This window comes from Piliocolobus tephrosceles, chromosome 1 (genome assembly GCF_002776525.5).
Source record: "Piliocolobus tephrosceles isolate RC106 chromosome 1, ASM277652v3, whole genome shotgun sequence".
NCBI classification, from domain to species: Eukaryota; Metazoa; Chordata; class Mammalia; order Primates; family Cercopithecidae; genus Piliocolobus; species Piliocolobus tephrosceles.
The window spans coordinates 189,521,321-189,533,733 of NC_045434.1; the positions used below are offsets into that span (position 1 = coordinate 189,521,321).

At 51.9% G+C, this 12,413-nt stretch overlaps 1 protein-coding gene across 1 annotated transcript in view; it reads left to right on the forward strand.

The window, feature by feature from the left end:
- The first annotated feature begins 324 nt into the window (after nucleotides 1–324).
- Nucleotides 325–12,413, forward strand: part of TRIM62 (tripartite motif containing 62) — a 35,240-nt gene continuing 23,151 nt past the window's right edge. Inside the window, exon 1 of the mRNA XM_023232205.2 lies at nucleotides 325–1,379. Coding sequence (XP_023087973.1) covers nucleotides 972–1,379 — 408 coding nt within the window. The 5' untranslated portion in view covers nucleotides 325–971. The remainder of the gene's footprint in view (nucleotides 1,380–12,413) is intronic.

The window sequence follows — 12,413 nt, forward strand, 5'->3', positions numbered from 1 at the left end:
TTATGCAGAAGTTGTATTGCAAACATATTCTTGTTCATTTTAATACAAAATATGATTTTTTCTACATCTTCAATCAATTATCCAGAAAGATGCTCCTTGTTTATTTGTCGTGCTCTCAAATTAGCTGCTGTCCCTGCTCCGCCTCGCCGCGGGGACCCTAAGCGAGACCTGGATGCAGTTCCAAGTACACACCCCAAGGAACAGCTGGGGAGCTGGAGGATGGTGGGGGCGGAGCGGGGGTCAACCGGCTGGCGGCCCCGCCCCTCCCCCGCCCGCTGCGGGGGCGGAGTTGCTTGGGTCCCGCCTACGGGGGCGGGGAGGTAGCCGCGGCCACCGGCAGCTCGGATTCGGCTGGTTCCGGGTTGAGAGGCTGCGCTGGACCGAAGCGGTGGCTGCTAAGCCCGTGGGGGTAAGGGGCCGCGCTGGGCCAGGGTTTGGGGCCAGGATCCGGCAGCTGAGCGGGCCGGCACCCCTCCTCTTCTCTGCCGGTCACAGTCAATGTACGGCTTGGCCTGGCTGCCCCCTCTACCAGGATTCCCCATCCCCAGCTTCTCGCCCTCCCCCCAAAGCCCTCACCCCGGGATTTCGACCCCTTCAAGGGCTCCACCCCCCCTCCGGGATCCCCTTCTCCCAGCTCCTATCCCTTAGGACTGCCCCGCCCCCTAGAACCTCCCCGCCAGGATCTCCGTCCCTCAGCCGCTCACGGCCTCCTCCCAGCGCCCATCGCCTTGAGCTGCCCACTACCTCTAGACCGCCCTCCCGGGCTGGCGTCCCAGGGAGTCTCAACCGCGCACCCCTTCCTCGCGTTACCCTCCTTCCGGACAGCACCCCCTCCCTTCTCCGGTAGCTCCTACCCCTGCCTGTGCGGGCCTCGTCCCCGCGCCCAGCCCTCGGTGCTGCCTCCAACAGCGCCGCGCTCTCTCAGCCGCCCCCCTGCCCCTCGGGCCCCCCTCTCTGTCGCCCCCGGCGCCATGGCGTGCAGCCTCAAGGACGAGCTGCTGTGCTCCATCTGCCTGAGCATCTACCAGGACCCTGTGAGCCTGGGCTGCGAGCACTACTTCTGCCGCCGCTGCATCACCGAGCACTGGGTGCGGCAGGAGGCGCAGGGCGCCCGCGACTGCCCCGAGTGCCGGCGCACGTTCGCCGAGCCCGCGCTGGCGCCCAGCCTCAAGCTGGCCAACATCGTGGAGCGCTACAGCGCCTTCCCGCTGGACGCCATCCTCAACGCGCGCCGCGCCGCGCGACCCTGTCAGGCGCACGACAAGGTCAAGCTCTTCTGCCTCACGGACCGCGCGCTGCTCTGCTTCTTCTGCGACGAGCCCGCGCTGCACGAGCAGCACCAGGTCACCGGCATCGACGACGCCTTCGAGGAGCTGCAGGTGCGCTGCTCCGGCGGCCTGGGGCAGGGGCGGGGCCGGGCTGGAGGTGGGGTCGGGCCGGGGGTGGGGTCAGGGCTGGACTGCGGGTCAGACCCAGTCAGAATGGTCCCGGGGCGGGGCCGCCGGCAGGGTCAGGGCCCTATCAGGAGTAACATGGGACAGGGAGGGGCGGGGCCGCCGCGGGGCGGGGCCAGGGGGCGGGGCCTTGGGCAGTCCGTACCCGGCGGAATCTGAGACAGACCTGGAGTAGGGGCTGGTCCGTGGTTAGGAAGTCGAGGAGGCGGATGGGACGGCGGAAACGAGTGAGATCAGAACTGGACCAGATACTGGGCTGGGGCAGGGTTGTGAACGAAGTGGAATCAGAGCTGGGGAAAGGCAGGGCCGCTGTCAGACTGAGGGCGAGGCCGCGAGGATGGGTCTGTACTGAACCGGGTAGCTGAGCTCTGGCAGGCTGGGGGTTCTGTGGGGCCGGAGACTGGATCAGATGTGCATCAGGACTAAGGGAAGTACGGGGGCTAAAATGTGCTGGACAGGTGAGGGTGAAACCTAATAGAGGGGTATAAGATAGGGTGCCAAACTGCTTGAGAGGGCAGGTTTGAGTGCCGAGGGTTAGACCAAGATGTATGAGGGGTTAAAACTGAGATCAGGTCCAGATACTCTACAACAAGTTTAGATTTAAGCCAGAGTAGAGGCCAGATTGAGTGGGGCCAGGACTTGAAGAGTAAAGACTTGGAGAATAAGGCCCAGATGTACGGTGATTCAAGAAGGGAGGGTCTAGACCCTAGACTCTGGGAGTCTCTAAGGGTTTTTGATTACCTCTTTGGCTCTGTCCCCCACATCAGGACCTTTGAAGACTAAGCGAAACGGTACATGCAGAGGGACCTGAGCATAGTTGGCAAAGAACTCTAATCGGTCCCCCTTAAGACTTCCTGTCTTCACTGACAAACTCCTACTCAACTTTTAAGGCCTTGCCCAAATGTCCTGTCTGTGAAGCCTTCTCCAAGCTCCACTGGTAAAAAAAAAAAAAAAAAAGCATTAGAACTACATTTCCCCAAATGCTCTCTATTAATAAGTATGGGAAATGTAGTATATTTTTTATACCCACCCCCTTGGAGAATTTTCAGTATGCATTTGCATATTAAAAGCTTAGAGAAGTCTTGTTGCAAATAAATCTATTTTACTGTGTTTAATAAAATGGTTCCCAAGCTTATTTGGGCCTGGAATCCTTTTTTCAAGCTAAATCACTGAAATCCAGCAGTCCCATGTTCCTGGCTTTGGGATACTAGTGGAGCACATAGTTCTCCAAGGCCAGAGACAGTATCTTGTTTCTCCTATCCATGGCCACAAAGCCTGGTGCAAGGCCTGGTCCACAGCACACACCAAGAAAGACCAAATGAATGAATGAAAGAATGACCAACCCTGGCCTAAGCTGGACCAGACTGTGGAGCATTTGGAAGCAGAAGGTTTTTGGCTCAAACATTTTATGAAAATGGAGTGGGCTAACTTGGGAGGTAATGAGCTCTCTGGCCTCGAGATAGTCAAACAGAAACTAAATAACTACTTTCCCCTGTATTGTAGGGGCTCCCAATCCCTCCACACACCAGTCTTTGAGTAGGCCTGCACCCAGCAGATGCCCATGGGCCTCAGGAGAAATGGCCCATGTTCACCATCGCCCCCTCCCTGTCCCTTTTATCTCGAAACTACAACTGACTCCCTTCCAGTCTAGCTGTCTGAGGATGAAGACCCCATCAGAGGGTGAGCAAGAGCCTGGGCCTCTGGGAACCTGCACAAGGCTTGGCCCTCCACCCTCAGAGCCATCATGCTAGGCGCTGCTGCTGTCCATCTCCCCGTCTGTGGAGTCACATAAGCAGGAAGAGTTTGAAGGGACTCTGTCTGAAACCATCTGGCCAACCTCTTCATCATGTAGGAGTGGAAAGTGAGGCCTGGAAAAGTGATGTGACTTGCCCAAGGCTACACTTCCAGACAGTGAGGGAGCCAGGGCTAGAGGGCACAGCCTGACCCAGATCCCTCTTCTCTGATCTCTCCCCTCCCTGTCTGACTTTCTAGCCTTTGCTTCAGAGGCTTGGTTCTCCTGTCTGCAAACCAGGGAATCCAGATTACTGTATGTTGGGCTTCTGTACTCTATCCCATGACCTGGGGGACACAGGAGAAATTGAACATGTATTACCTACAAATACTATTGAAATGCTTCATTATTGGATGAAAAGTAAAACAGGACTGCCACTTGCTTACTCTCTAGCACACTGTCCTGGGGTTGGACACACTTGGGTTCCAAACCTGCTGTGGGCACTATGTGCCCCTTGGTGAGTCACTCCATGTAAACGTTGATGCTCTGTCTGTACAATGGGGTCTGGATGCCTCCTTCTTACCAGGACTTTTGTGAGGCTGACCTGGGATTACCCTGCTATTTGAGGTTCAAAGGCACACAGTATGGGCTGGAATAACATACAGCCCACCTTTTCTCTTTCTACCTGTGAGAGCTCATGTGCCCAGCTGAGTGAATGCCCAGACTCTCCTCTCTGGCCCAAGAAGGAGGCCTTGCTTTGGTGTGTCCTCGGGGCTTGGCAATTGGGTGGCAGAGAAATCTGCCTCCCCTCTGGAGAGGATGTGCTGCTGGGTGAGATTCAAGGCACCCTCCACCCCCACCTGCCTCTCCCTCCATATGGGGAAGGCAAGGCTTATTAGCTATTTATGCAGCAGAAATAAGGCTGAACCCACCCTCACATCCCCTTCTCTCCCAGCAGCTGATGGAGCTGGGGCCCTTCTCCTGCAGAATTACGGACTCAGAGCTGGCAGGGTCATGCAGATCATCTGGTGCCACACCCACTTGACAGATGGGGAAACAAGAGAGGGAGAGGGAGGAAGGGGACTTGCCCAAGGCCTCGAAGCCAGAGGAGGCTGGGCCTATACTCAGCCAGGGTCTCCCAACACCCTACCTAGCAGTTGGCCTGGAGCTTTTACATTTATTGTAAATCCTTGAGGCATCAGAGCAGAGAAATTAAGAGCCCTGCTTTGTACTCAGGTAATCTCAATCCTGGCTCTACCATTTACTGTGTGATTTTGGGAAGATTATTTACCATCTCTGAGCCTTGGGTCCTTCATGGACAGCATGGAAGTAATTATATTAGGATTAAACAACATGATGTTTATAAAAGCTTAGTACCTAACAGCACTCAATAAATGACACCTATAGTAGGTTACATCGTACTCAGCACTGTTGACATTTGGGGCTAGATAACTGTTGTGCAGGGCCATCTTGTGTGTTATGGGAAGTCTGGCAGCATCCCTGGTCTCTACCCACTAGATGTCAGTAGCAAATTCCACCCACCTCCCAAGTTGTGACCATCAAAACCATCTCCAAGCATTGACAAATGTCTCCTAGAGTCAAAATCACCTCTAGTTGAGAAACCTGACCTAGAGAAGTCCTACTCAACTTTAAAACTTCAGGTCAAATATCACCTCCTCTGTGAAGCCTTCCCTGACCTACTAAGCACAATTGCTTTGTACTCCAGATTCCATCACAGGGGTCAGACCTGACATGCTGTGTGTCCTTGGTCACATTACTTTGCTTCTCTAAGGCTCCTTCTCTAAGGTTCATCTGTAACATGAGGATATGACATTCCTGGGAAGGATGTTGTAAGGGTTAGGGATCCTTTATCAGAAGTGCCTAGTACCGTGCCTGGCACAGTAGGTACCCCGAAACTATTTTTAAATATCTTTGTTCATTATAAAATTAACATAAGAAGCAGAGCTATATAATGTAAAAGTCCCCCCCATAATCATACCCCATGAAACATGGCAGGAATTACTATATAGTTCTAAGGATTTTTGTGTAACCTGTGTGTGTGTATGCATGCATGCATGTGTGTATGCATGTGTGTACATGTGTGCATGCATGTGTGTGTATGTGCATGTGCATGTGTGTGCATGCGTGCACGCATGTGTGTGTGTGCATGTGTGCATGCATGCGTGCATGTGTGTGCATGTGTGAGTGTGTTGGTGTCTTCCTCCCCACCTCCACTGCTGAGTACCTGGACCACTGAGCAAAGTGGAGGGAGGGAGCCCATTTCCAAAGAGTTCAGGGCTTCTCAGCCAATATTCATTGAGCCCAGTCTGAATGCCTGGGACTGCACTAAGAGCTTCTCTGGCATTACCTCATTTAATCTTCATAGCACCCTGTGGGATGGGTACTGTTATCTATTTCTTTTACTGATGAAGGAACAAACTCAGAGGAATTAAGTGACTCATTTGGTTACCCAGCTGGTAAATGGTAGGGCCAGGATTTGAAGCCAGTCTGACTAGGCCACATATCGTCCCTGAGCTGCCTCTGAGGGTTGGGTAATTGTCTCCCAGCCACCCTGCCTGTCCTGTATTGACAGGGCTAGGCCATCTGTCCCAGCTGACGCCCCGAGGGCAGGTGGTTGGGACGTCATCTTGGTCAGACCAGGCGTGGCATCCGGCTCTCTGGCCATCTCAGGTTCCTAACCCCCAGAGAGGGGATCCGATTCAGTCTCAGCCGCCCCCTCCAAGCCTCATGTGACCGTTGGAGTGCTTCCCAAGGCTTCCTTCATGCCAGAGAAGATAGCAGTGGGTCAGCCTTGGACACAAGCCCTGGCAGGCAGGGTATGGTGATCCAGTGACACCAAGGCAGCCACCCAAGGAGGGAGCGGGGCTGGGGGCTAGGTTCCAATCCTGGCTCTGGTTTCTTCCAGGAGAGGGGGTGACACTCTTTTGCCCAATCTGAGAAATGGAAGTAAGAACAAGCCCTCCTGCTTTATGTGTAAAGAGAGAGAAAGAGTTGCTAAATATCCAAAGAAATGATAGATTCAGAGGTACTTTATTTTGTAGCATAGAAAGGAAGGCAGCTGGGTTGTCTGTGTTCTGGGGAAGTGGCTCTGCTGTTACTTTTCCAAGGAGAGGGCAGGATTTCTCTGCCAACAGCAGCCTCTGTGAGGGCAAAGCTGGCTGGGCATGGTGGCATATGCCTGTATTCCCAGCTAGTCAGCACAAAGTAAGTTATGGGGCACTTACTGTGTGCCAGGTGCTTTGTTATGGGCATTTGATCCTCACAAGGACTTTTTCTTTCCCTCCTCCCTGAGTGGGACTGGGATCAGTACATCTCACAGATGAAGAAACTGAGGCTGATTCAGTAACTTTCCCAAGATCACACTGCAAGTAGGAGGAAGAGCTGAGATTCAAACTGGTCTTTCTGACTCAGAATTCACCCTCCTTCCCAACATGCCAACTGTCCCAGGGAGCACCCAAATGGGGAGGAACCTGAGAACCATCAAAGAGTTGACACTCTCCCCATTTTGCAGATGGGGAAACTGGCTTGCCCAGGGTTAGACCAGAGCTCAGCTCTCCTGACTCTCAGTCCAGTGTTGTTTTCTCAGTACCATTTACCTTCCTGACCTCCATCTTTGCTTGAACACTCAGAGTGGATGAGGAAGATTTGGAGGTGAGTTCTGTCTGGGATTCACTTAATAATTTCTGGGCTGGGTGCAGTGGCCCACGCCTGTAATCCCAGCATTTTGGGAGGCCAAGGCAGGTGGATCACCTGACTTTAAGATCAGCCTGGCCAACATGATCAAACCCCCATCTCTACTAAAAATACAAAAAAAAAAAAAAAAAAAAAAAATTAGCTGAGCATGGTGGCTCATGCCTGTATTCCCAGCTACTCAGGAGGCTCAGGCACGAGAATCACTTGAACCTGGGAGACAGAGGTTGCCGTGAGCCGAGATCGTGCCACTACACTCTAGCCTGGGTGACAGAGCAAGACTCCATCTCAAAAAAAATTACATATACATATACATATGTGTGTGTGCATAAATGTATATACAGGTGTATATATGCATCTATATATAGTCTACATATAGACATATATTTACACACATATATACATGTATGTATATATACACACATATATATGTATATATACACATATATACGTGTGTGTGTGTGTGTGTATATATACACACATACACATAATTTCTTTAGCCAGTATATGTGCCGTGGCTACAGAGGGCCAGCCCTGTGTTGGGCCCAGAAGAGAGCTACACAAGACCTGGCCCTGTGTGGTCCCGAGAGATAGGCCCATGAACTGGTAGGTTGCTGTAACTGAGGCTTGCTCTGTTGAGCTGAATCCTAAAAGATGTGCTGAGTGCTTCAGGCCAAGGAGCAGAAAGAAAGATGTTATGGACAGAGGGAATAAAAACATGCACAGCCTGGTACAGAGCATTCCAGGGACTGGATTCAAGGCTTTGACAAGCAGGCACACTCTCCTTTCTCTCTCCCCCAGCCTACCTCTCATTTAATTTTAACAGTAACCCTATGAGATGGATCTCATTGCCCCATTTTACAAATGGAAAAACTGAGGCTCAGAAACGGTGCCTGGCTAGGCACAGTAGCTCACACCTGTAATTCCAGTACTTTGAGAGGTCAAGGCAGGAGGATTGCTTGAGTCCAGAAGTTCGAGACCAGCCTGGGCAACAAGGCAAAACCCTATCTCTACAAAAAATGCGAAAAAAATTAGCCGGGCATGGTTTCATGCACCTGTAGTCCCAGCTGTTCGGGAGGCTGAGGTGGGAGGATCGCCTGAGCCCAGGAGGTTGAAGCTGCAGTGAGCTGTGATCATGCCACTGCACTCCAGCCAGCCTGGGTGACAGAGTGAGACCCTGTCTCAAAAAAAAAAAGGAAAAACAGAAACTATGCCTAAGGACTGGAAAGAGAGAAAGGAGAAGAAGTGGAAGGAAGAAAGGGGGGTAAAGAATATCATGTATTTACTGCCTCTGAATTGTATACTTAAAAATGGTTAAATGATAAGTTATATATGTATATTTTACCTCAATAAATTTTTTTTTTTAAAAAAGAGGCCAAGCACAGTGGCTTATGCTTCTAATCCCAGCTCTTGGGAGGCCAAGGTGCGAGGATCATTTGAGGCCAGGAGCTGGGAGTTCAAGACCATCCTGGGCAACACAGAGAGACCCCATCTCTACAATAAATTTTTAAACATTATCCAGGCATGGTGCATGCCTGTAGTGCTAGGTACTTGGGAGGCTGAGGCAGGGGGATTACTTGAGCCCCAGGAGTTTGAGGCTATAGTGAGCTATGATTGCACCACTGCACTTCAGCCTAGGTGACAGAGTGAGCCCTTATCTCTAAAAAAAATTTTTTTTTAATTAGGGAAAAAAAAAAGAAAGAAACTGTGCCTAAGGTCAGAAAACCACTAAGTGTCCCTGAAGCTGGAACTTGAACTCAGGTTATCTGAGTGTGACCAGGGACAGGATGGAGGTGAGCACACATTCAGGTGGTTCGTTGTAGCTGGAGGGGAGGGTGTGGCAGGAGGAGGTAAGAATGGAAAAGTGAGGCTTGACCAGCACAGGAGGGGCTTTGAATGCTTGAATGTACACACACATGCACACACACAAGTACACATATACATATGCATGCGCACACAAGCTCACACACGCATATGCATGCACCCACTAAACTTGATGCTTAACATGCTAGGAAGCCAGAAACAGATGTGAGCAGGCAAGTGCAGCCCAGCCAGGTCTGTATTATGGAGCAAGCACTCTGGGGCAGTGTGCCAGGGGAGCGAGTGGGAGACCCTAGACGCAGGGAGTGGCCAGATGTTGCCAGAGATTGTGTGGCTGGGAACTGCACAGGGAGGGTCGGGGCTTGAAGATATAGAAGAATTCCAGTCTGTTGGGAGGACCAGGAGCATCCAGTTCTAGGTATAGATGAAAGACTGGGGCTGGGGGAGGAAAGAGAGAGGCAAGTTCAAGTTTGTCATGGTCAGGTTTCTGGCATCCTTGGGTCAGAGAGGGAAAGAGAGAGCAGTACCCAGGCATGGAGAAGAGGAGAGGCTTGAGCACCTACTGTGTGCAGCACCATGCTGGACCATGTCATAGGAGCCATCTCACTTAGCCTTCATCACAACACTGTGAAAGCCTGTGGAGGTGAGCCCTGAGCAAAAGTCATGCAGTCAGGCTTTGAACACAGGCGTTTCTGATGAAGAGTCCCTGCAGCCAGAGCCGAGATGGCTTTCCACAGCTGCTTTGTGCCCCGGGCCAGAGGGAGGGATGGCCTCACAGCAGGAGAGATCGGGCCTTGGGAACATTTGAGCCCTGCCTCTCTGTGCCCCCCAACTCCTCTGTTGCCCCAGTCCTGGCTTCTTCATACCAATTAAGAGCCCCAGAGCCTCAAACTGGCATATTTGCATAACTGTGTGCTCAGGGCTGTGCAGATTCCACAGCCCCATCCTCTGAAGTGTGTCTACCACAGTCACCTCATCCTGCCCTGCCCGCCCCTGCTCTTATGGGGCCCTGTGGAATCCAACTCTCCCAGGCTGACATTCAAGGCCTCCTCCAGTATCCACCCCTACCCTAGCCAGCCCCAACTGGCCTTTCCAGCTTATGACTCCACCTACCTGTCACATGCCTGGCTGCAGCCACCCCCACTTCCTACACATGTGAGGGTGGGCCCCTACCCGACCTGTTCTCCCCACCTGCAATGCCCTGGCCCATCCTGGAGACTTGAAGGAACCCTGGCCATCCATCTTCCTTTTTCCTTCCATCAGAAATAAACTCCTTCCTTGAAGCTCCCCCAGTTCTGAGTCTCAACTTTACATATAGTTACTATGATGATAATGACAACTAATATTGATTGAGCTCACCCTGTACATCATGTCAGGCCATGAATTAAATCATTTCATTCACAGAGTAAGTCTATGGAACAGGTACTGTTAGGCCTTACTTAGAGGCCCAGCGCCATGGCTGATGCCTGTAATCCCAGCACTTTGGGAGGCCAAGGTAGGTGGATCACTTGAGGTCAGGAGTTCAAGACCAGTCTGGCGAACATGGCGAAACCCTATCTCTACTAGAAATACAAAAATTAGCCGGGCGTTGTGGCGGGCGCCTATAATCCCAGCTACTCAGGAGGCTGAGGCAGGAGAATCACTTGAACCTAGGAGGCAGAGGTTGCAGTGAGCCAAGATCACACCACTACACTCTAACCTGGGTGACAGAGCAAGATTCTGTCTCAAAAAAACAAACAAACAAAAACAAAAAAACCTTACTTTACAGATTTGGAAACCAAGGTGGAGGGAGGGCGCTGTGAGCACAGCCAGGTGTTGTCAGCTGTACTGGATCCTAGCAGGCCCTCCATGTTTATCCTGTTCTTCTTTGTATTTTACCTATTCAAATTTCTTCCTCCTTCCTCCTCAACTAACTGCAAATTCTTCAAGGACCATGTATAGACCCACCCCTGGAGCGGCCAGCACAAAGCCTGACACTCACTGGGTACTCAGAAATTTTTGCTGCATTGATTTGCATGGGAGGTAGGGAGGCCAAGAGATTTTGAACATGGCTTTTTGGAGCCACTGAGAGCCTCCCCTCTGCCCTTACTAGCTGCATGAACTTAGGCAACTGCCTAACCTCACTGACCCTCAATTTCCCCCTCTGTGAGATGGGCGCAATAAAGACACTACTAACCTTGTGAATTGTTGCGAGCATTAGGTGACAAGATGCCTGTGAAATTCAAACCCAAACCACACCCGCCTCCAGCCCCTCTGGTCCTGGGTCTTTGCTATTACCGGGTGTCCTTCCTCAGGGTTAAGCTCTATCACTTGGGAGTTTATCAGGCTCCAGTTTCCTGTGCGACCTCTCTGCTGGAGTAAAATTTCCAGTTTGTTCTCCTCTGTCAAGCTGTGTGTGGCCGTGGGCCAGTCAGTCCCTTCCCTTGGGCCTGTGTTTCCTGTCCTGGCAATCCAAGGGGTTGGACCAGATGGTCCCTGCAGCCTCTTCCTGCTCTGGCCATCTGAGAAGGGAAGGAGGGGCCACCTGGACACAGTGAGGGATGAAGACACAAAGAAGCGACTAGGAAGCCGCATACGGGACACAGTGACCGCTCTGTCTCCCGAGCACCCAGGGTGTGCCAGGCTCTGTGCCCTGTGAGGCTGAACACTTCTTACCATTGTCTCATTTTACCCTCCCAACCCTAGGAGATATGATTATCCCCATTTTTCAGACAAGGCACTTGGGCACAGAGAGGTTAGGTGACATCCTAGGTTCACACAGCCTAGTGGGTGGTAGAGCCATTTTTCTAACCGAGGAAGGAGACATGTTGGAGGGGGAGGGGTGACACAGCTCAGGCAGCCTTCTAAGTCCTGCCTTCAGGACTCTAGAGTTTGGTTCTCCTAAGTTAGCTGTTCCCTCGGGCTCTGCACCTAGCCCAGCCAGGGAACTCTGCCTGCTGGGGGCCTTCTCTCCCCACCGCACCCTTTCAGAGGTGAGCTGTGACCCAGCCTAGCCCCATCCCTGGGCAGGAACATCCTGAAGACTCAGTGAGGCCAGCGGTGTGTGGCCCTGTCCTAGGTACTGAGATTGTGAAAATCTCCCCTTTCTACAGTCCCTGCCCTCAAGAGCCCACAATCTAGTAGGGGAGTTTTTTTTGTTTCTTTTTTTAAAGACGGAGTCTCGCTCTGTCACCCAGGCTGGAGTTACAATCTAGTAGAGGATTTTTTTTTTTTTTTTTAGAGACTGGGCTCTGTCGCCCAGGCTGGAGTGCAGTGGCATGATCTTGGCTCACTGCAACCTCCACCTCAGTTAAAGCGATTTTCTCACCTCAGCCTCCTGAGTAGCCAGGCTTACAGGCACCCACCACCACGCCCGGCTAATTTTTGTATTTTTAGTAGAGACAGGGTTTTGCCATGTTGGTCAGGCTGGTTTTGAACTTCTGACCTCAGGTGATCCACCTGCCTCAGCCTCCCAAAGTGTTGGGATTACAGGTGTGAGCCACTGTGCCCAGCCTAGTAGGGGAGATGGACAGGTAACCTTGCAATTAAAATGCAGTGTGTGCCATCAGGGTACAAGTGTGGGTCACTGTGCACACAGAGTTTGAGATATGGACTCCCAGGGGAGGTGACATTTGCTCTGGGTCTTGAGAGATGTGTAAAGGCCTGGAGAGCCGTGTGAGCTGCTTAGTGTGTCTGGAGCAGTACCGTCCGCTAGA